This window comes from Acinonyx jubatus, chromosome E2, assembly GCF_027475565.1.
Source record: "Acinonyx jubatus isolate Ajub_Pintada_27869175 chromosome E2, VMU_Ajub_asm_v1.0, whole genome shotgun sequence".
Classification (NCBI taxonomy): domain Eukaryota; kingdom Metazoa; phylum Chordata; class Mammalia; order Carnivora; family Felidae; genus Acinonyx; species Acinonyx jubatus.
In genome coordinates, this window is record NC_069396.1 from 10,477,078 (window position 1) to 10,501,878 (window position 24,801).

The 24,801-nt window shown below is 44.0% G+C and overlaps 1 protein-coding gene across 2 annotated transcripts in view; it reads left to right on the forward strand.

Annotated features, from left to right (window-relative positions):
* The window catches only part of ADAMTS18 (ADAM metallopeptidase with thrombospondin type 1 motif 18), a 161,586-nt gene that overhangs the window by 128,451 nt on the left and 8,334 nt on the right, over positions 1–24,801 (forward strand). For both annotated transcript variants that reach the window (XM_053210141.1, XM_027075794.2), the window contains exons 17-21: positions 12,156–12,297; positions 14,516–14,642; positions 17,984–18,188; positions 20,823–21,008; positions 22,951–23,163. In XM_053210141.1, coding sequence (XP_053066116.1) covers positions 12,156–12,297; positions 14,516–14,642; positions 17,984–18,188; positions 20,823–21,008; positions 22,951–23,163 — 873 coding nt within the window. The remainder of the gene's footprint in view (positions 1–12,155; positions 12,298–14,515; positions 14,643–17,983; positions 18,189–20,822; positions 21,009–22,950; positions 23,164–24,801) is intronic.

The window sequence follows — 24,801 nt, forward strand, 5'->3', positions numbered from 1 at the left end:
TAGCGTAACCGGGGGAGAGTCTGGCCGCTGACCACAGCAGCAGCCTTTGGAATGACAGGAAGTGAGAAACAGGTTAACCCCAGGCCAGTTTCAAGGCAGAAAAAGACATCCAAAGAAAATTACTATAATCAACAACTTCCTCCACGCTTTGGCAAGAGGAGATGACAGGGTGGCGGGGACCAGGTGGGCGAGCACATTGATCAGTGACACGATGGCCTGTGAGCCCCACCGGCAGACTCTTCCCTTCACATCCAGCTCCTTTCTTGTGACCCCGCCATCTGAATTCTCCCCCACGGGAACAGGGCCAGCCTGAGTAAAGATGTGCCTCGAGATAAAACCAGGGTCGGGGAGAGGAGATTAGCCAAGTAGCACGGACTGAGTGAAGACACAAAACACAAAAGAGGCAAAGGCGGAATGGAGAATTAATTCGGAACAGATGATACGAACCTCAGACTCCAGAGGACGATTCAGAGGTCCTTTTGTGATGCCACATCGTTTGTCTAGATGTTTGCCGTTTGCCATTTGAAGTGTGGACCTCCCGTTAATTCATGGCAAATACTTGTGTGACAGGTTGGAGAACACTATTTCTTTCTCTTCATTAAACTCCGAGGAATGCTGGCAGGTTGAATTAGAAGTGTAGTCGAGGCTCCGAGGGTCCACCCACACCTTTGAAGCTGCCTCATAGATGCTTTTCTCAGTCCCCATCAGGGTCTGTGCCTTACTGCCTCTTGTCGGAGGCAAGTCACGTAATAGCAGTGACCATACCTGGTTGTGTTCTTCCAGCTTCGAAGCAAACGGGAAGACAAAGACAGCCAACGGGCTGAGTTGGGACGTCCCAAGTTCTTCCAGCAGTCACAGGACCTCGCGAACACATCAGTCCACACCACACAAGCTGTCCCTTCTCTGAGCCGTCACTCCACGTATAACGTGTGGTGCGAGTCGTGGCTTCTCAGGAAGGGCCAGTCTACACAGCATGTTGTATTTCAGTTGCTAAAACAGCAGGTTCAGTGAGACATCTAAATAAACACAGGGGAAAGTGGATTGAAGAGATTAAGAATCACGTATGCTTAAACCAGACATTGGCGCACTCAAGAAATCCAAGTTCCGGGTTCGAACCCCAAGCGCAACGTAAATGCTGTGGTATCCTGTTGAATCCCGGTGATAAGTATTACCCTCGGCTCCTACAGTTTTTAGAATTTTATTATTATTTTTTAATGTCTGTTTATTTTTGAGAGAGACAGTGCGTGAGCAAGGGAGGGACAGAGAGAGAGAGGAAGACACAGAATCTGAAGCAGGCTTCAGGCTCCGAGCTGTCAGCACAGAGCCCGACGTGGGGCTCGAACTCAAGAACTGTGAGTTGATGACCTGAGCTGCAGTCGAACACTTAACTCACTGAGCCACCCAGAGGCCCCAGTTTTTAGAATTTATAGTAAGGTCCTAGACATTGTGTTCCAGAGTTTGAGAGACAGTGTTGTAAGAGATAAGATGTCAAGTTTTGGAGTCAGACAGTATCAGAGACTTGAGTCCAGGGTTGCTACTTAACTAGCTAGAGACCCTGTAATTGGTTTATTTATTCATAGTGCCAGGGTAAGACTAGCCCTCAGCTTCCTGGTGATATTGTGATCAACTGTAGATGATACACGTGCAATACTTTGGCAACAGTAACTATCATAAGCATCCCTGTTCTTGTTTTTAAAGCAATCAGACACGTTTGGAGGACAAGAAACTAGCTTTCTAGCTTGCATTAATTAAAAAGCCAGTCTTTAAAGCCTATCCATAACTCTGATTTACATGGGAGAAATCAGACAACTTTTTTGTTAGCTTTAATGTAAAAAAAAAAAAAAGCCTTCAATTACAAAAAATGCAAAACGGGTTAAAGGCATTTATCATTTTAACATTAAAAAAAGTGGGAGCAAAAACAGAAAAAAAAAACTGCTTACCCAAGATTACTCAATGTGTCCTTTGTTTTAACTTTGTGTGCCTGAGGCAGAAACCGAACCCCCCTCCTGCAGAGGGCAGTTGGTAGAGTCCAGCCTGTCTGTGGTTTTCCAACTTAAGAAGCTGTAAATTTTATAACTCCGCACCCTGCGGTCAAGGCTGCTGAATGTTGTGTCTGAAGTCAGGTGGTTCGTGTGTTAAAGGTAGACATTAAACAGTTCTGAGGACCTGGAAGCAGTTAGGGAGGTTGCTTGCCAGCTGTAAATTAGAGACCCAGTGCCAGTTGGCTGCAAAATTCTCTGGACGAAGTCCAGTTAAGTAGACTGAATCACTGGCGGTCTTTCTAAATTTGTGCATTTAACAGCTTGCCGTACAGCCTGACAGGCGGTGCGGGCAGCTCGGAAACAGCAGTATCTTGATCTTGTGCAGGGGGCAGGGGGCAGGGGGCAGGGGCATCCCCGTGACCAGGAGGGCTTTTGCGTTCTCCACCGGTGCCGCGAACAGTCAGTGACCGCCTTTGACAAGGTCACTGAGGATGGCTTAACATAGACGTGCGTGGCGCGAATGCCCAATTTCAAGTCACGCCTCGTCCCAGACGCGTTCCTGAGCCTTCACAGGGGCAGTTAGAGTCTCAGCTGTGTGGTTATCACATCACGTTCCTGCTCTCCAGGTTCTGGGCATGGGGGTCAGGGGGGACAGGCGGGCGGCCTGTGGTCAAGGGGATGGCCAGGGTCACACTGAGTGCTTCCGCGCTGGCGCACCTGAACAGAGGCCATAGTCTCTACGTAGGAGGGGCGGGTGACGTCATTGTTAGACCACAGGGTCATTTAGAATTTGGAAGAGCTAAAATTGTGTCTTAAAACTGATGCAGGTGACAGCCTTAAGGTCACGGGCAAAGCTGTCCTCATGGATGTGGGACCTGCCAAGTCCCTGCTGCCTCGTGCTCGGAAGGGCTCTGTGTTCGGTTCAGGGCTCTCCTATCACCACCTTGAAATTCTTAATAATTTTTCTAAGCGAGGGGCCTTGCATTTTCATGTTGCACTGGGCCCCACAATTTATGTAGCCCTTCTTTAGGGGAGGGTTGATTTTTTTTTTTTAACCAAGTCCTGTCTTTTTGAGAACGGGGTACGAGCAGGGCCAAAGAGATTCTGTTAGGTAGGCAGACAGCCTCTTTCCACGGGACTCTTTGCTGACATCAAACAGTGAGAAGAAGATTCCTGCACGTCCTGCTCTTGGTTACTTTTCTCCTCCATACAGGGTAAAGGAAAGGGCAGAGAACACTTTATTGAGAAGCAAATAATATGTTCCAATTGGCAAATACTCGTCTTTCATATACCTGGCCTTCGTGTCTTTCTGTTTAAATAGTCACTGTCTTTCAGAGGCCTTTATGAGCTGACGTGAAACTCTTAGGTCAGCTTTCGGCTGGTTTCTACAAATATTGTCTTTTAGCCTACGTCGTTGCACATATGACTCTGTGTGTGAACTTCCAGCTACATCGACATTACAGTCAAGCCTTAAGTCATTTTATTTTTTCAAGTTGAGAATCTTTTATTTATTTATGCATTCACTGAATGCATTAGTACGTTGAACAAACAAAATGTAAGTGATACCTCCTACATGCCATATATTATACGGATATATTCCTATAATCTTGTGAATACTTAAAGTAAGTTGTGTAAGTTAGTTTTCTTCTTGTTTTGGCTGGATCAGGAAACTTCGTATTACTTTGATAACAGGAAATGGATTAGTTGCCTTCTTGGGGTCAAATGTGTTTGCCGCTGTGTTTTTACTTTTAGCTCAAGAATTTTACTCTTCAAGTTAATACTTACTCTTCTCAATCTATTCCAAAAAAGTAGAAAGGGAAGGAAAATTTCCAAATTGGTTCTGTGAAGTCGGCATTACCTTGGTACCAAAACCAGATAAAGACTCCACACACAAAAAAAGACAACTACAGGCCAAATCTCTGATAGGTATATGCAAAAATCCTCAGTGAAATACTGGCTGACCGAATCCATCAGTATGTTTAAAATGTCGGGGCACCTGGGTGGCACCGTCGGTTAAGTGTCCAACTTCAGCCAGGTCACGATCTCGCGGTCCATGAGTTCGAGCCCCGCGTCAGGCTCTGGGCTGATGGCTCAGAGCCTGGAGCCTGTTTCCGATTCTGTGTCTCCCTCTCTCTCTGCCCCTCCCCCGTTCATGCTCTGTCTCTCTCTGTCCCAAAAATAAATAAACGTTGAAAATAAAATAAAATAAAATAAAATAAAATAAAATAAAATATCATTCACCACGATTAAGTGGGATTTATTCCCGGGATGCCAGGGTGGTTCAATATTTGCAGATCAATCAATGTGACACATAGCAGTAAGAAAAAAGGAAGAACCATACGATCATGTCAATAGACACAGAAAAAGCATGTGACACAGTACCACATCCATTCATATAACAGCCCTCAACAAAGTAGGTTTAGAGGAAACATACCTCAAAATACTAAAGGCCAGATGGGGAAAACCCCTAGCTAACATCATCCTCAAGAGGGAAAAGAACTGAGAACTTTCCTGCTAGTGTCAGGAACAAGACAGGAATGTCCACTTTGATCACTTGTTCTCAACAGAGTCCTGGGAGTCCTAGCTGCAGCAATCACACAACAAAAAGAAATAAAAGGCATCCAGATCGGGGCGCCTGGGGGCGCTCAGTCAGTTAAGTCCGACTCTTGATTTTGGCTCAGGTCATGATCTCATGGTTCATGGGATCGAGCCCCACATTGATGTAAGCATGGAGCCTGCTTGGATTCTCTCTCTCTCACTCTCTCTGTCCCTCCCCAATGTGTGTTCGCATGCACACGCTCTCTCTCCCGCGCTCAAAAACGAACATTAAAAAAAAGGCATCCGGATCAGCAAGAAAGAAGTGACATTTTCACTACTTGCAGATGACATGATACCATAGTCGGCAAACCCTAAAGATTCCAGCCAAAAACTGCTAGAACTGATACAGAATCAATGTACAAAAATCTGTTGCTTTTCTATACACCAATAAGGAAGCGGCAGAAAAGAGAAATTAAGGAATCGGTTCCATTTATAATTGGACCAAAAATAATAAGGAATAAGCCAAAGAGGTAAAAGGCCTGTACTCTGAAAAGTATAAAACACCGAGGAAAGAAATATAAGATGACACAAAGGAATGGAAAAACATTCCGTGCTCGTGGATAGGAAGAACAAATATTCTTAAAACGTCAATACTACCCAAAGCAACCTACACACTTAATGTAATCCCTATCAAAATACCAACAGCATTTTTTCACAGAGCCAGAACAGACAATCCTAAAATTTGTATGGAACCAGAAAAGACCCTGAATAACCACAGCAATCCTGAAAAAGAAATCAAAAGCTGAAAGCATCACAATTCTGGACTTCAAGCTATATTACAAAGCTGTAGCAATCAAACAGTATGGTACTGGCACAAAAATAGACATATAGACGGACACCTGGGTGGCTCAGTCAGTTAAGCATCCAACTTTGGCTCGGATCATGATACCACGGTTTGTGAGTTCAAACCCCACGTTGGGTTCTGCGCTGACAGCTCGGACCCTGCTTCAGATTCTCTGTCTCTCTGTTGTCCCTCTCTCTCTCTCTCTCTCTCTCTCTCTCTCTCTCTCTCTCTGCCCTCCCTGCTCATTTGCTCTCTCTCAAAAATAAATAAATAAACATTAAACAAAAAATAGACACATAGCTCACTGGAACAGAATAGAAAGCCCAGAAATGAACTCACAGTTACATAGTCAATTAATTTTTCACAAAGCAGGAAGAATATCTCATGGGAAAAATCTCTTCAATAAATGGTGCTGGGAAAACCAGACAGCGACATGCAGAAGAATGAAACTGGACCACTTCTTATACCATACACAAAAATAAATTCAAAATTGATGAAAGACCAAAATGTGAGACCTGAAAACATACAAATCCTAGAGGAGAACACAGGCAGTAACTTCTTTGACATCAGCCGTAGCAATTTCTTTCTAGATACGTCTCCTGAAGCAAGGAACGCAAAAGCAAAAATAAACTAGTGGGACTACCTCAAGATGAAAAGCATCTGCACAGCAAAGGAAATAATCAGCAAAACTAAAGGTATGCATATCCAATAAAGGGTTAGTATCTAAATTATACAAGGACCTTATAAAACTCAACCCTTCAAAACCAAATAATCCAATTTGAAAAATGGACAGAAGACGTGAACATTTTCCGAAGAAAATGACCATCCAGATGGTCAACCGACGTGTGGAAAGATGCTCAACGCACTCATCATCAGGAAAATACAAATCAAAACTACAATGAGATATCACCTCACGCCTGTCCAAAGGGCTAAAATCAACCACCCAAGAAGCAACGGGGGTTGGTGAGGATGCAGAGAAAAGCTAACCCTCTTGCACAGTTGGTGCCGAATGCAAATCGATGCAGCCACTGTGGAAAACAGTATGGAGGTACCTCAAAGAGTTAATAATAGAACTACCTGATGATCCAGCAGTTGTACTACTGTTTACCCAGAGAATACAAAAACCCTAATTCAGAGTGTTCCATGCACCCTGACGTTTATAGCAGCATTATCTACAATAGCCAAATTATGGAACAGCCCAAGTGTCCATTGGCTGATGAATGGATCAAGAAGAGGTGGTAAATATATACAATGGAATATTACTCAGCCATCAAAAGAGTGAAATCTTGCCATTCTCAATGACATGGATGGAGCTAGAAAGTATTAAGCTTAGTGAAAGAACTCAGAGAAACAAATACATTACGATTGCACTCATGTGGAATTTAAGAAACAAAACAAATGAGCAAAGGGGGGAAAAAGAGACAAACCAAGAAACAAACTCTTAACTACAGAGAACAAACGGATGGTTACCAGAGTGGAGGTGGGTAGGGGAATGGCTTGAACAAGGTGATGGGGATTAAGGAGTGCACTTGCTGTGATGAGCACTGGGTGATGTATGGAAGTGTTGAGTCACTATATTGTAAACTTGAGACAAATATTATGCTGTATGTTAGCTAACTGGAACTTAAACGAAAACTTCAAAAAGTTTTTAAGAAGAATCTTGCTCTTCATAGGATCCTTACATAATTTTAAGTTGAAGGAAGGCATGTGGGAAACTCAATATAAAAGTGGGCCTCTTTGGGGGGAATAGAAATCTTCAAAGAAAACAGAAGTTCTCTTTGTTGTTTTGTGGCGTCTTTGGTGAAATCATCCCCAAGATACTCTATTAATTAAATGACAGCTGCAAAGCTTCTTTAGGTAGTCATGTGATCTGCTCCCCATCCCAATTTTCACAGCAGCATTTAATTTTCCTTTGCAGGGCCTAAGACACTTTGTTTTTAATCCCTTAAGTCACTGTCAGAAAATTATTTTTATAATAATAAAACAGCAGCCTTATCTCCTCTCCTGGAGAATATGGCTTCTCTGTATCCCTAGAGTGCCATGGCCATGGAAATCGGAAGAGATGATGATGGTAGCTTGGACCTGGTAAGCAACAGTAGTGATAGACAAAGTGAGACATGGTCAGATAGGAGGTCCACTGAACCTAAGAATAACGCCACTTCCCGGTTGATTAGATGCAGGTGTGAGAAAAAGAGAGGAGGTTGGGGTGCTTTTAACTTCTTATTTTGGCCTGAACAATTGGAAGGACTGGTCGCCATTTCGTAGGGTTGTGAAGAGTGGAGTACAGGGAGGCAAATCATGAGTTCAGTGTTGTACGTTGATATGCCTTGTAAACATTCGAGCAGAGATGCTCCGGAGGCAGCTGAATGTGTGAATATGGACATCAGAGGATGGCTTTCATATCCAGCTCTGCTGTCCAGTAGGGCAGCCACTATCCACACATGGTTATCTAGGTTTGGATTTAAGACACATGTAAAGGTTTATTTAGTCACAGGAGTATGCTAGTACTCAATAGCCACAGGTGGCTTGTGACCACCGTATGACAGGATCATACTACACTAGCATCGTTGGAGAATGTTGCGTTGGAAAGTATGGTGAGGAGTTACGAATCTGGGAGTGGTCAGCATGTCGATTGTACTTAAAATCAGAGCACAGGATGAAATCACCCATGGAGTGAGCCTTGATAAACAAGAGGTCAAGAGGTCGGAGGTCACTTTGATAATGAAGAGTTAGGAGATGAGGAGGATTCAGCCAAGGAGACTAGGAGTGAAGGTCTGCGAGGCAGGAAAAGAACTGAGAGAATGGGTTTCTGGTGGCGACGCAAGGAGGAAGTGATCCACTGTGTCTCGTGCTGGTGATTGAGTAAGAGGAGGCCCATCGACTACTGGATGTGGCAGGGTGCCCTTGAAAAAGCGGTTTCCGTGATGTGCTGAGGAGGGCCGCCTGGTCCAGAAAGATGGGGGAATGAGAAAGGACTCACTGAGGGATTTTTGCTATAAAGGGAATCAGTGAAATGGGACCTGAGCTGGAGAGAGATGTGGAGATGAGATCATTTTTAGGAGAGAGAAAAGAGCATGCTTGGATGCTGATGGGAATGATCTAGTAGGGAAATTTCAGTAAGGCTCAAGAGAAGGGGGCACTTTTAGTAGATGAGGGCAGATGGAACCCAGAGCATAGTGGAGAACTAGGATCAAGATTGGAGGTAGAGTAGGGTAGGGTAGGGTAGGGTAGAGTAGCGTAAGAGGAGGAGAGATGGAAGGTGTGAGTACGGATGCAGAAACAGGTTTGACAGGGAGATTGTGTAAAGTCTCTTCTTGGTAGCATTGATTTTCTTCTTGTTGGCAATGTTGATAAGTCTCTATGGGTAGCGTTACTGGAGGCTGAGGGAAACTTGACATCTTGGTTGGTTTTCCTTGTTTAATAGTAATGACACTTGGATGTGGTTCCTTTTTTTTCATTTTCTTAAACACATCCTGCCGTTCACAGCAACATTTAAAAATGTTTTACATGAAACCACAAGCCATGTATGGCTTAGGATCGATCTAGAGTCTGTCTAAAAAGTGAAAGTAGAATATATTTTCAACGCCCCTTGAAAGTGTGTTAAACCATTCTTAAGTCACCAGAAGTCTTTGAAACTCAAAAGGCAAGAACTAATACATATGTATTTTGAATTTTCTTTGCATTTCCACTGCGGTCGTCTTTGCCCTATGGTAGCAGAAGTCAGGATCTAGTTTGAATGGGGAGAATGGGGTGATGTTAGGAAGTGGAAATGAGTGGATTTCCTTCTCTGTCATGCATGAGACCTGAGTATGTCCCCCTTACACCTGTGTGTGATACAGCCCCACGTATTGTAAAATCATCCTGCCTCGTGAGCGCCATAGCTCACTACAGTTCTTACATAGCTTGCCTATATTTTACTGCCACACATGTACAGGTGCACTGTATTACTTTCTCCCTATGAAATCTCTGGACAAAGAGATTTCACATAAAGAGATATGGCACCAAGAAAATAGAAACCCAAAGTATTAATGTAAGATACCACTTTAATTGAAGGAGAAATTGAGTTAAGTATCAATGAGCATCAACCTTATTTTCTAAATGTAACACTTCTCCCAAAATTCTAGTTTGATCGGGAACCAAACTCTAAATTGTCTGTTGATGTAATATCACGTGAACAGAACAGAAACACAGTGAAAATCTCAGATGAGGAAAGCATACTATGTACTATTCATACAAAATGTCTTAAGTGTTATAATTAAACACACGATTCCAAGAATGGCTGTATGACACAGCTCTGAAAAGAAGAAAAAGACTAGAGGGTTCTTCAGAAGTAAGGTTTCTAGGACCTTGATTTTGAGGTTTTCCTTGGTGACTCATGAAAAACTAATGAGAATATCTGTCCATTTTAATGGTATTACCTGTTGTGTTGTGTTTTGTTTTGTTTTGTTTTGTTTTGTTTGGGATGGAGCTAGGGGAACAAAGACCCGTTTGTTAGCGTTTTGGTTGTTTCTGGGAGGCACCACGATTCATTTTGCTGTACAACAAATGATGTTCACACTGTGGAATCTTCAGAGTAAGCCGTAATACTCCTGGAGACATTTAAACTAATAGCAAAGTGGAAACCATGGCGTAGCATCCCGAGCCGTGGTCTGGTGTAATGGAGGTCCCTGAACAGCTGCCATCCACCCAACTCTAATTCAAGTGGGATCCCACCAGACAGAGAGCGAGCCAGGGCTTCCTATTTTTAACTGGAAATCTGCTTTGCCTTTTGGGCATGAATGCCCGGTCCTAGCGGTAAAGAATTTTCCACAAGACTCATGGGGGGGGGGGGGCGGAGAGAAGCAGCTATTTATACTCATGTTTGAGATTAAAAGAAGGGGGAAAAAGCAGTATTAAGAAGAGAGAACATCAGGAAGGGGGGCAAATATTGTTTGCCTACACTAACAACGAGGTGAGAGATTGCAATATTTAGGCACATTGGTGGTCCTACCTGTATTTTAAGCTCATTCCCTAGTCACCTGTGTGATCTAGCACACATTCTTTCTTGTTTTTTCCTGTGAAAAAATAAGCAGCTACGTTAGAGAGTTATCATAGGCATGTTTTGAGATGATGCATGGAAAATGCCCAGCCGAAGGCCTGACGTGTGGAAAGTGCCAGTAAATGATTGCTCTCAAAGTAGTCAGACCTTTTAGGGCCAGATTTATCCTAAGTCCTTGTCCTTTTTTTTTTTTTTAAGTTTTTATTCAAATTGCAGTTAGATAAGTTTTTATTCAAATTGCAGTTAGATAACATACAGTGTACTATTCGTTTCAGGCGTACAATATAGTGACTCAACACTTGGTACGTTACCTGGTGCCCATCACAACAAATGCCCTCCTTAATCCCACCACCTATTTTCCCCATTCCCCCACCCCTTCCCTTCTGGTAACCATCAATAGTTAAGAGTCTGATTCTTGGTTTTCCCCTCTCTTTTTTTCCCCCTTTGCTCATCTGTTTTGTTTCTTAAATTCCACATATGAGTGAAATCATAATGTATTTGTCTTTCTTTGACTTCTGTCACTTAGCGTAAGACTCTCTGGCTCCATCCATGTCATTGCAAATGGCAAAATTTCATTCTTTTCTATGGCTGAGTAATAGTCCATTCTACGTGTAAATACCACTTCTTCTGTGTTCATTCGTCAATCGGTAGACACTTGGGCTATTTCCATAATTTGGCTACTGTAAGCACTATAAATGTTAGGGTGCACGTATGCCTTTGGAGTAGTATTTTTGTATTCTTTGGCTAAATATCTAATAGTGCGATTGCTGGATCATCAGGTAGTTCTGTTGTTAATTTTTTGAGGAACTGCCACACTGTTTTCCACAGTAGCCACACCAGTTTGCATTCCTACCAATAGTACAAGAAGGTTCCCCTGTCTCCATATCCTCGCCAACACCTGTTGTTTCTTGGGTTGTTGACTTTAGCCATCCACAGGTGTGAGGTGATAACTCATTGTCATTTAGGTTTGCATTTCCCTGATGATCGGTGATGTTGAACATCTTTTCATGTATCCTAGGTCCTTGTCCTCTTGAGACTAAATCCATTCCAGTATACATATTAGCAAACCTTACTTCTCCTGGTTTTGTTTTGTTTTGTTTTTGTATTATCTATTTATTCTGGTACACAGTCAGTGTAGCCAAGAGCCACATTCTCTTTGAATAAATTTTCTTTGGAAATCCTATTGTAATCTTGCTTGGATTCTAAGTTGATGATCGGCAACTCTAAGCGGGGTATTCTATGGTTTTTAGAGAGTCTCCCTTGTGTCCAGCTTCTCCTGGCACAAAGGAGAAGTTTTGGCCCAGGAGGAATCATAAAAACAAATATACATGGATTCAGTTTTAACCATTACCTGTGAGGCACCAACATGTGTTTCTACCTAGGTTTCAAGTTTAATGGGAAAGTTGAGACCTCATAATAGAACCTTATTTCCTTCGATATATTAGAATATTTTTCTTTTGCTTTGTTAATGGATATACCTAGAGTTGAGGGTTGTGGGCTTAGAGCAAAGGTCAAGTCACGTTTCTCCATTTAGCATCTCTCTAAATCCCAGCTTTGATGATATGGACACACTCATTTTAAAATATCAAGGGAAGACTTTAAAATCGACATAAAACATACTTGGGAGCAATGGTGTGAGCCAACTTTAAGGTCAAAATGTCATACAGATACCTTTAAAGTGTTCGGTGAGATTTCTGGAATTTCGGGGTCTGACCTGTCTCTTGATCTCTGGTTTGTATCTTACACTGTCCAGGTCCTGATGCAAGGCAAAAATCCGGGGATAGCTTGGAAGTATGCACTTCCCAAGGTCATGAATGGAACTCATCCGGCCTCAAAAAGGCACAGTCATGCCTGGAGTACGGTGCAGTCTCAGTGCTCTGCGACCTGCGGTGGAGGTAGCCGATTTCCTGATTCTACCTTCCAGGTCTTTTCTCAAAGCAGGTTCTTTGATCTCACACATCTTACATGTATGATGTAAATAAGCAACAGAAGAATCGCCTTCTATGGGAACCATCCCGGTAAAAAAGCAAACGTTATTGTACTGTTTGAGGATTTTCCTAGGTAGAAGGGAACCAAGGCTCACACAACTCAAGTTCTTCATAACCAGGACTCAACAGTTATATATCTGAAATCTACGGGGGGTGGGGGGAGATTTACAAAGTATATATTTATTTGTATTTGTATTTGTATTTTGTATCTATTTATTTGTATTTAATTTAGCTTCTCCCTACCCTGACTTCTCTGTTGGTAAGAACCTCCCACTGAGGCTTGCGGAAGGCAGGCTCAAAACCAGGAAGAACATACACAAGGCAACTGCAAGGCATCCGTCTGAAACACAGGCATTGTGTCATTCCATTCCCTCCAGGGGAGGCCAGCAAAGTCTCTCTCGGGAGGGAAGTTTGTTAAATCCGAGAAATTGGCCTCCTAAGGGAGGGAAAACCACAGCCGTCCTCTCAGGGAGCCGAAGGCAAGCATTTTATCTAGATCCAAAGGTACCACATATCTGTGCGTCAGTCAGTCTTTGTCACACGTGCCCCTTCGAGAAGAAGAATGGAAGTCCATAAAGAGATCCGCGAAGCCAAAGCATCAGTGTTGGTCATTCATTTTTCTCATTATCAGAGCATCTGATACAGTGGGTCTCCCTACTGTGTCCTGTTGCCCTAAGCACAGTGGGGCATCTTGGACCCAGACACAGAGCCGAAATACAGAAAATGAAGAGATCCTTATGTCTGTAAGGCCTCTTCAGGTGCTCGTGCTAATTATCAAAACATGAGGAAATATTTATTTTTAATAGATTAAATGAGTAAAAGGGAATACATTTTTAGAGAAATAAAGGGGATTAAGAGTACACATATCCTGATGAGCACGGGTAATGTATAGGATTGTCGAATCCTCATGTTGTGCACCTGAAGCTATTACACTGCTGTACGTTAGTTATACTTGAGGAAAAAAGAAAAAAATGGAGAAACACCCAAAGAAGTAATAATTTTTTATTAATAAACACTTTGAAGGCTCTATGCTGTGCAGAAGAAAAATAATTTTCCCTAATCCTTTAATCTGCAAATGCCAACGTTAATACGTTGCTCTGTGTCATTCTATTATTCTGTTATGCAAACATAAAAACACGTGCATTTAATGTTCTCAGACACATGCCACAAAGATCATTTTGTCTACTTTTTTTACTGCGCAGAAACCATGCCATAGATACCTGCTGACCCTATGCTTTTTTTCACTTAAATTATGAGCAGTTTTTCACATACCGAATGCTCTTTGAGGTCATTTGCAATAACTTCCTGCTATTCCCGGGAAAGCACAGTTCCTTGGGAGGGAGAGAGAGTCCATCCATTTTCCATTCATGGAGAACAAGTCCATCCAAAGGGAGGATGCTGGAGAGGTGCACTGTGGGATTCTCCCCTTGGCTGGATTTAGCATCCCTTCACGAAACTTACAGACCGCGATGTGTCTGAGGCATACGAGAAGGAGAGTCCAAATGAATGCATGCTCTGGAAGTAAACAGTTAAGTTTAGGGAATCCCAATATGGTTTTGGTGACCGACCTTAACCTAATCATGATCACAAGAGTGACTTTTCATCGTTTCTCGGATGCCATCCTAAGGAAACATACCATGTAAATAGAAACAAACCGAATTCACAGAGGAGGCAGCCTTCGTATTTGGAGAGCTGACAGATAAAATTATTCACACAAAAAATATGTGCCTCTGATGAGAAGTCCTGAGATGGATACTGCAAGCCAGACAACGGGTCCCACTAAAGCAAAACAAAATAAAACAAAAACAAACAAACAAACAAAAACCCCAAAAGGTGGTATTTATCACTTCATGGTTCGGGAATCCGCACCAGTCTTAAAACCCAAGAAGCTACACATTAAAATCATTAAAACATGAAAGCTATTATCTTGGGGGGTGGGGGGGTGGGGGAGAATGGGATTCAAATGAGTTGCAGATTTTATCAAAAGGAGGTGTTGTCATGCAGTATTTGGATTCCATACCTTGAGTTCAACATCAGAATCCTGGTAAGTCAGAAGCTAAACATAGAAATGAAATCGAACCGGTTATCTGTGATTTTCACGTTGTAACTTCTGATGTCTTATTAGGTTACATAAGCGTAAAGGCCATTTGCTTACGAGATCAAAACACTCAAGTCAGTTCCTCCTTCTGCAACGCAAGAACCAAGCCAGCAACTGAACCCAAAATATGCAATGCTTTCTCCTGCCCTGCTTAGTAAGTCATCTGGAAATGTCTTTCTGGCTATGTTTGTACTTGTATTTTCTTATTGTTGATATGAGAAAATTGAAACCCACTGCCGGTCCTTCTGATCAAAAGTGACTCAGGGAGAGACAGAGTGCCCAAAAAAGTGACAGAGGAAAACAGGACATTTGAGGTGAAAATGTGTAACTCGAAAGACACAAGTTTGCCTTAGACATGCATTTTAACTCTGGCTGTACGAACCTAACCCTGAGATTTAAAGGTGTCTTTCATTTTTCTTTTTAAATCTTTACATAGAGACCCCTCTGAACTAAAACAGATACTTAAATAACACTAAGTCCTATATTGGTTGAATTTACATGTGGTTGTGTGTTTAACTTTCATATAGTCATCCAAGAATTTAACAATCATAATACTATGCAGACCATGAAACCCCAAATGCAAATTACACAGTAGCAAGTCACAAAATAAAAAGAAAGGGTAGAGGCCAAGTGGTAATCCACTTCTGATGATGGAACTCTATGGGGATCTCGGTGGGTTTGTTTTTTGGATGGATTTTAGCCACACTATTGTTTGGACGCTAATTTTAAGTAATCTTCCCAGCCGAATGGAGTCTTTTGTGTGACTTATCTTCTGCCAAATGTATTTATAGAGAATTGACAGAGTTTCTTCTAAAGCAGCGTTGTGTTCACTAATGTTTCACATCATCTTAATAAGTAGTGTTTGCTCTGCGGTGATGCAATTATATTGCACAATCTTTCCATACACGTACATATATTTTTCCCTTGTAAGAGCACGTTTGTCATAATTGTTTCGGGCTTCAGCTATTCACCAATCCCGTATGCCCATGTGTCAACCTAGTTTTTCACACAGAATCTGGAACCAGCTGTATCCTGAACACCAAGAGTAGAAAGAAATTTGGTGGGCTTCCATGGATTTTTTTTTTCCCATTTTGCTAATAAGACATGGTTACCAGACAGTGTTATTGACCCTTGTGGAGTAAGGTGTCGTCTTTAGATGGTGTGCGTGTATTTGTGTGCGTAGGACGTGTGAGTTTGCTTGAATGGCGTGCTGATGTTTTCTGATTTTAAGCCTACTTCCCATTGTTGGTCATTTCTGCCAAGCAAAAAAAAGGACCCCATTCATATGTACATCTGTGAAAAGGGAGAGAGCCTTGCTCATGCCTGACTTCTAGAACTTCTGTGATGGCCACGTGTAGAAATTCCACTCTGCAGTGACCAGTTTACTAGCTATTTAAAAGCAGAACAGCCCTCCCAGTGGCTCTGCAGGATTAGAGTGATGTAATGGGCAGGATCTTGTGCTCTGTTCCTTTCTTCTCACCGTATCATTTATAGCTTTATGTTTTCTGTTGGAATAATGGGACCCTCGGTGACTGTTTTTCCCCAGAGATACACTGGCAATGAGGTCTTAGACTGTTCGAGTTACAAGGACAGAGGAGTTCATCCAGTCTAACTCTGTTGTTTTCCCACATAACAACCATGTCATAGGCACTGACTGGAGACCAGGCTGGATCTGGAGAAAGTGTAGCTCCTCCCATCAGGGAACCCATAATGTAACGCAAGAACTGGGAGCGTAAGGAAATAATTGAGATGCAGTGAGATACGGGCTCTGAGGTCTTATGAATAGAAAATGCAGCCAGGGGGAAATGGACGGCGTTAGAAGCTGGGCTTTGAGGTAGGGTTCAGAGGGACTGAGGACAGATGGAGAGGGAGCCTAGGGCCCACGTGTGCACAACCATGAAGGTCATGAGGAAAGTCCACCTGTGTTGTGCTCTTTCCATACTTTTACAGACTCACCATATTTGCCGCATGAGGGAAAAACTTGAATCGGGTAGACGAAAATCCCATCTTTATAGGAGAATGCTGAAACTAATAATTTCCTAATAGGCGTGTTTTCGTTACGTCCTACAAGATGCGAATAATGCTACAAATAAGGAATTATTTTATTTTGGATTCTCTTTCTTTAAATAAGCTAATAGGGATTATGCGGTGTTTTAGAACACGTGTCATCTAGAACTCATGTGCTAAATTCTCTCGACTGAAGGGAAGGTTTTTAATTTCACGCATCAGGCTGGTGGGAGAAACCAGAGGAGAACATTACAGGACTAGTAAATGTGGCAGAAAGGCAAAGGTAAAACAGAAACGTTATTTGACCTCAGTGATGGTTTGTTTCTGGAAATGAAATTTAGAACACTGGTAAGCCCACATCAGTTTTAGACAGCGCTCCTGTGACTGAAATGTGTAAGATCTTATCTCGCGGATCTTTTTTATGCCAGGCCTTCAAATCCTAGAATATCAATTAGTCGAATGCAGTGATCGGAAAGGTTACTAGTTTCAGTGCATCACCCTTCAAATTCACACCAAGTCTCAGCTGTGATAAAAGTGATCTGGCAATCTTTCTTTTTTTTTTTTTAAGTCTATTTTTATTTATTTTGAGAGAGAGAGAGCACACGGGAGAGGGGCATAGAGAGCGAAAAAGAGAGAGAATCCCAAGCGAGCTCCCAGCTGTCCCCACAGAGCCCGATGTGGGGCTCGAACTGACCAACTGTGAGATCATGACCTGAGCCGAGCGAGATCAAGAGTCAGATGCTTAACCAACTGACCCACCCAGGCGCCCCCACGGCAATCTTTCAATAAAGAACACAAGGTTATGTCTCTCAAGCATTCATAAAGTTTAAGAGTAGCCAGAAAAGTTAGTTGGGGAAGTGTGTACTTAGAAATGGCCACCTCTGAATGTGCCCCTGTCTCCTGCACGCATGTGTGATGCTTGTGCACACCTCCCCCCTCCCCTCCCCCAACCCTCCTTCCCCCTCCCGTCCCACCCCTTCTCCCTCTCGTTAATCGCTCTTCCCTTAGTTTAACTGCTGTACTTTGTATTAATTTCTCTTGTGGCGAGTGTCACATAGCACTGTCTTTGTTCACATGTCCACCTCATCACTGTGTTGTAGGCTCCTTAATGGAAACAACATTGCCTCGTTCATTTTTCCAAGCCTGATGCTTAGGAGAGTCCTTGGTACAAAGGGAAGACCCCAGTAGACTTGGCTGAATGAATGAATTGTTCGGCTCTCCAAAGGGTACACGTCTCTCCCCTTGCCAAGGGCAGGAATGTGTTTTTGCCCAAAAGCGTGTTGTGATTTCATGTGACTCCCTATCCCTGGGCCACACTAGCATAGGCTTCAAAACCTGTGGAAGAAGAATTATTCTGAATTGCCCTTATGGGTTCTAAAATTGATGGAAGACTTTTATCAGGCGGTTAAATCTTAGGCGGTAACTGCTTTGGAAGGGATGGTCCAAAATCTTAGCTTCATTGGAAGTCATGTCGTTTTTCACTGCAAGCTGGAAGCCAGGCGAATGGAGCGTGTGCAGCAGGTCATGTGCGGGGGGCCAGCAGAGCAGGAAGATCCAGTGTGTCCAGAAGAAGCCGTTCCAGAAGGAGGAAGCAGTGTTACATTCTCTCTGCCCAGTGAGCACGCCCACTCAGGTGCGAGTCTGCAACAGTCATGCCTGCCCTCCAGAATGGAGCCTTGGACCCTGGTCTCAGGTAAGTGGGCACGAGTTGGAGTCATGAGTCTTGTTTCCTGTGGACAAAGAAAGTGGCAAAACCAGGGGTGTTGGCTCCCCCACGAGGCACTCAGCTTTTATGCTTTCCTGGGCATCACACTGAGTTAGTGTGATGAGGCATTCTCATTTGTGTTTTTTGTGATTTCTCTGCATCCTGTAGATTAGGAACCCATGCACAACATCTTAAGGTCTTACTTAGAAGTCTAGAGAGTAGAGTACAGGGGCCGCTCAGCCTAGGCTGTAGAGCACAGCTGGAAAGGATTGGAGTGTCCGTGGAATGGCAGACAAAATGGCTACTGATTTCTCCAAAGCACATGGAAAATGCAGATACAAAGAAGGTGGCATAGGAAGGATATTCAACTCTTGCTTGGTGGGGAAGAATCGCGGGGTTAGAGGGATACAGAGGGGAGTCAGGCATAAAATTTCCTATTGTCACAAACTCTCAGTGAAAGGTAGAAAATCATGAAATCAGCCGAGGCTTAGAGCCACCGGCCATTCACAAGTCAGAAGTGCTCAGTGGGGGCTCAGTTTGCCAAAGGTCCCCTCAGGCACAGCGTCTGGAAGCATCTTTGACTGTCCCAACTTGGGAGAATGATGCTACCGGCATCTACTTGATAGAGATAAACATCCCACACTGTAGGGGACAGCAGCCCAGTCTCTGCTAAACCACAGATATCAAGCCAATTTTATAGAATAATCAAGAAGATGCAGTGCTTTCATTGCCTGAACAATGAAGCCAGGTAGAAGTCTAGGACCACATTTCTACCATGCTTTCCTTCAGTGCATTATCCTGGAGTATTGATTTCTGATAAAGTATAGCAGTGTACTCGCAAATCCCCCACAGAGTTCAGACTGAGACTTTTTGTAATTATAGAACATGGGATTTTTAAAAATGTTACAACTCTATCCGTTAAGGGAGTAAGGAGCTAGCGGTGGGAAAGAATATCTTTGAGCATGTGTAGATATGCTTTAAAATGAAGGAATGTATTGACTGATAGCAGAAGGCAAGTCTAAATAGGATACGGTATTATGTCTGGTCTCATTCTTTGCAGATAAGGAGGTACAGTTTACAGGAAGAAAATTCAAGGGCTGTTTTAGCCTAATGTGTATGGTGGGCACAGGGACAAGAAATGGGGAACCAACAGTTCCAAATGGGACATCCCCAAAAGGAGCTTTAGTTCAGAATTTGCCCCACATTTGACATAGAAATATTTTGAGAGAGTATTTTATTTCCTTAGGTTTGTTTGCTTGGTTGGTTGTTTGCTAAGAGCACATGTGTTGAGAACATCTTCATGACTAATTTGGAAGGAGTCCTTCTGAATTTATTACTGCACCCTGTCCTCCTCTTAGAGACCAGGTCTCTGGAAACCCATTCTAAAACAAAAACAAAAACAAAAACAAAAACAAAAAACAACTGAAAACATAAGAATTCTGTTGGATAAGGACCAACCATTTAGAGATGTTGAACATGAATGAAGGAGGACTTGCTTAGTGGTGCACAGCCCTGTCTGACACCAGACACATTCGTCTGCCTGCCCCCTCTCCACTTCCTGGCAGCTGTTTGATTATCTTAGTCAGGTTCTCGAAGGCTTTCTGAGTCTCAGACTGCCCTGCTGGAGAACGGGACCACAGTGGTGATCGCAGAGGGTTGGTAGAAGGTCGTGCGATAAAGAGGAAGATGCACCATCACATGGGAGGCATGGAATGGATGTGTCCTGCTGTTGTAGTTTGCAGATGATGAGAGTACCATCACCATCCGTCTCCCTGAAGAATGTGAAGAGCCAGAAGTCATGTTGATCCTCTGAACAGGCTTGGAATTGTGCCCAGATGTTTACATATTGACAAAGAGCCAAGGCAAGAGAGGCACATCTCACATGGCTCTTCTGAGCAGAAAAGAAGGCTGGGGAGGGGACATGTCCCTTGAGGGCAGACCCGACCTGGAGCCAACACCTTCTAAGTGACCTTGGAAGTTTTTTAAGTACTCATCTGAAAGCGAGGAGACTATTCCCCACCTTGTCTATGTCACAGGGTTCTTAGGAAGGTCAAGAAAGGCAGATTCATTCGCAGACATTTGCCGAGTGCCTGTTTATTCCCCAATAGTTAGCACCGAGCCCTGCCTAGAGGCAGCCGATGAGTAGGAACACGAAGAACTGGACATCCCCAACCCATTTTTGTCAATGTCACAGTCGGTTGCTATTAGATGTGTATGTATATATCTATGATGCTTCTCAGCAGAAGCACAGTAATCCTCCATAGCCAGGTGCCCAGACCAATTCTGCCTTGTGCCAGACAGGACCATGGTTCTACCAAGGAACAGGCCACATACCATTCTCCACCTGGCCACGTGTGCTGTGAAGAGAACACCTCGTCTCCGGACCCGGGTGACCAGCAGCCACTGGGCATTGAGACTGTTGACAACGATTGCCAACCTGCATGTAAGGCCTCTGCGCGGAGGAAAGATCCCTCCTGCTGGCTGCAAGGGCCTTCACTGGGCATTTGGTTCTAAAGCTGCAAAATAGGTTTGCAAATACTGCACTAGTAGGTTCTCCACATTCACCTGGAAGAAAATCATTTGCAACCAGCATGCAAATAAGCTTTGTTTTTCCACCTCTAGTGTTCCAAGACCTGCGGGCGAGGGGTGAGGAAACGTGAAATCCTGTGCAAAAGCCCCCCGACGGCAGAGGATCTCCCAGAGAACCTGTGCTCCAGCGCCCCGAGGCCAGAGTCACAGGAGGGCTGTGTCTTAGGACGATGCCCCAAAAACAACCGGCTGCAGTGGGTTGTCTCTTCCTGGAGTGAGGTAGGAGTTGAGATAGTACTCAGTTTGGAGCCCGATGTGGGGCTCAGTCCCATGACCCTGAGGTCATGACCTGAGCCAAAGTCAAGAATCACACGCTCAACCAACTGAACCACCCAGGTGTCTCTTTATTTTCTGGGTTTGTTTTTTTTTGTATATATTCAGCTCACCCACCAGCACCCAGATGATCAAACCTTCTTCCTGTTCCACACACATAGCACAGGTGCCTACTCATTATCCATTCTTCCCTCCAACTCTTCGGCAAATCCTGAAAAAGCACCCACTGCGTGGAACAGGCCTGTGCCCGGGCATTTATGGCACCGCAGATAGGGTATGCAGAGTGCTGTAGTGGGGGGGTCTGTAATTCCATTGGGAGAGCTTGGGGGTCCCCCAGCCCTTCCGCCAGGAGGAGTCCTTGTCAGAAGAGACTTTCCAGGGAGCATGAGTCTGAAGGATGAGCAAGAATTGGGCAAGGGTGGGGTTGGGGGAAGGTTGTTCCCAATGGAGGGCACACCCCAAAGGAGGGAGAGGGGAGAGAAGATAACACAGCCGGTATGACAGGATGAAGGTGGGGTGGAAGCTGAAAGCTTCATCAGGACCCCAGTGTCAGGGCCACTTAGAACTTTGAATGAAGTAGAATAACATGATGCAAGGCAGGCCCCCCAAGGCGCAGGCAAGGCGCTCGTGGGGAGGTTGCTGTAATCGGGACGCAGGATGAGAGCATTCCAGGGGTGGAGAGAAGCAGAATCTTCGAGAGTTCCTACGGAGGCCATTGCCACCTTCAGGCATCTGTGGGTGGAGGGGAGGTAGACCGGTGAAGATAGAAGTCTCCTGGGTTTCTGGCTGGGGAAACTTGGGTGCACGCACAGACGTAGGCAACATGAGGAAAGACGCCAAGCCTGAAGTTTCCGTCCGTACCTGAAGGGCCAAGGTCTCTGCTGTGGAGGAGATGGCAGTATGGTGAGGAAGACAGAGGCTGAGGATGAGATAAGGTCAATAGTGGGGATGGTAGGGTACAGTAGAGGCAGGGGGTCCAGCCCATTGGTGCCCTTTTATTCCATGCATATAGTCACACATAACAGTGCCTCCACTCATCTTCCCATCCATTTTCATTAAGAAACAGTATCGTCTAATGGCTAAATGCAGGGGTAAACCAGATGTCCCCCATTTGCACGCAGCCCTCAGTATTTGCTCCGGGGGTGACCCTGGGCCAGCCACTCAACATGGCAGAGCCTGGCTTCAGCGTCCACACAGTGGGGCCAACAGTCGCCCCTCCCTCACGGAGCTGTTGTGTGAAGTTCAGTGTCCTTCGTGGCTTAGGATAGTTACACCAAGTTGTAAGGACACCGATCCGTACCGCTTCCTTTCATCAAGGCTCCCTGTGTTATCCCACAATGCCATTTCACATACTTGAAACAAGGCTTCTCATCCTTCATCAGCCCTCATCCTTCTCTTTTTCCTGTAACACCGCTTCAGGCTGGAGCGCAGTCAAGTGAGAGGCAGGGTCAAGTACAGGAGGAGTGAGTGGTTCTTCCCACTCAGCCTTCTCGAACCCTCATCTCTGTGCCCCGCCTCCTTGTCACCGACTCCACGTCTTCAGAGAGGCCTGAGGTAGACCTGGACCCATAGATGACACACCCCACATGTGGACATCCACATGAACACTACACAGAGCCCCTGTGCCCATCCTCTGCCCATCTAGTCTTTCTCTAGGAGTCAATCCGACATCCATATGGGTCACGTGGTGATGAGCTCTGAAACTTTGGGACAGTTAGCCCACGTTCTCTAGTATGAGGGATGGGGTGGCTTTATCTTTAGGATCCTTGAGTGTGTGTGGTTGACCTGTCATAATCCCATCCCAGAATGTCACATGGGTGGCTCGTCTGCTTGGCAGACTTGACCGTGGAGCTCCACATACTTAATGCCTTTTTGTCCTGGCTTCTAGTGTTCGATGACCTGTGGTTTGGGCGTGAGGAAGAGGGAGATGAAATGCAGTGAGAAGGCCTTCCAGGGAAAGCTGATCACTTTCCCGGAGCGAAGGTGCCGCCATATTAAGAAACCAATTCTCGACCTGGAAGAAACCTGCCAGCGGGGGGCTTGTCCAGCCCGTCCTGAGTTCAGTGTGGCAGCTGGATGGTATTCATCGCCGTGGCAGCAGGTAAGCGCACCCAGGTTAAGGAGATGTATGTTTAAGTGAGATTCCCAGAAAGGAGGGAGCCCACCGACCGTTGCTGTTAGGGACCTGTCCAAAGGGAAAGAACAGAAACTCAAGTTCTGGAGGCAAAACGGTTTGTGATCTTTGGCCAGCTCCACCACCTGTGTGGTCCTGGGCCGCTTCCATAATCTGTGAGCTCTGGCTTTCATATCTAGAAAATCAAGATGACAATATCTTGCAGAGCTAATGTTTATCGTGAGTACCTAATATAAAATATTTATACTGGGCTTGTCCCATGGTGCTAAATGTTCACTATTGCTGCTGCCTCACTAAAGTCTTCTGTATTTTATTTTGAGAGAGAGAGAGGGAGGGAATCCCAAGAAGTCTCTGTGCTGTCAGCTCAGAGCCTGATGCAGGGATCAAACTCACGCACCATGAGATCATGACCTGGGCCAAAATCAAGAGTTGGACGCATAACCTAATGAGCCACCCAGGTGTCCTGTATTTTAGAAACAGTGCTCAGCATCTTGACTTCTTTGGTTTTAATAATGTGATAATGGCTACCATTTGTCAAACAGCCTTAGTTCATGGGGATTTCTGTCCCTATGTTGTAGAAGAGGCAGGGAAAGCTCAGAGTTAGGCAATTCAGGCAAGGACACCCAGCTCTTAAGCCCATTAGATGTTAGAGGCACCTTTATCTCAGAAGACTTAGATGAAACTTTGGTTACAGTGGTTTGGTTCCGATTGGCTGGGATTGGTGTGGGAAGCGAAGGCTTAGAGATAAGCTGTGTTGGGGTTCTTACACCCTCCAACCAACAGATGTCATGTACATAGCCCTTCAAAGAACTTGCCAGCTTGAGAGGTACCACCCACCCCATCATTAAATATGGGGGTTGGGTGGGGGCAAATGTACGTCTACAGATCTGTGTCTCTGTAAGTATACATACATACACACTTAGGTATAATGATGTATGTGTGTGTATATACATATGCATCCACATGTCTTTGTAAGTACACATACACACATACATACGTATATATAATGTGTGTGTCTACCTATGTGTATGGGAAAGGATCTGAGAACGAAACCATGGAGAAAAAGAAAGTAGCATGATCGTGTATCTCTAATAGGCTAGACATCATGCTTAGCACTTTATATATTGCTATGGACTTCTTTTTCAAGTTTTTATCACCATTTACTCAAGAGATTTGGAATTTGATTCTCTTAAGATTATTTAGACAAAAGATCAGCAAACAATTACCAACTATTTATGAATAAAGTTTTATTAGAACACAGTCATGCTTGTTTTTGTTTACATATTGCGCATGGCTGCTTTCATGCTACAAAGGCAGAGTAGTTGCAACAAAGACCACATGGCCCACAAAGGTGAACATATTGACTATCTTGACCTCTACAGAAAAAGTTTACCAACCTCTGGTTTAGATGATATGAGAATCATATAGCTATATTTGAATTTGGTGCTAAAATCCAAAACTCAGTCTTTTCACTCCCACATACCAGTTTATATAATGATGCTTGTCCAGAATGAAGACTTCACCTATCTACAAAATAAGAAAAAGAATGTAGTGAATTTTTATTTTTATTTTTTTTTAAATTTTTTTTCAATGTTTATTTATTTT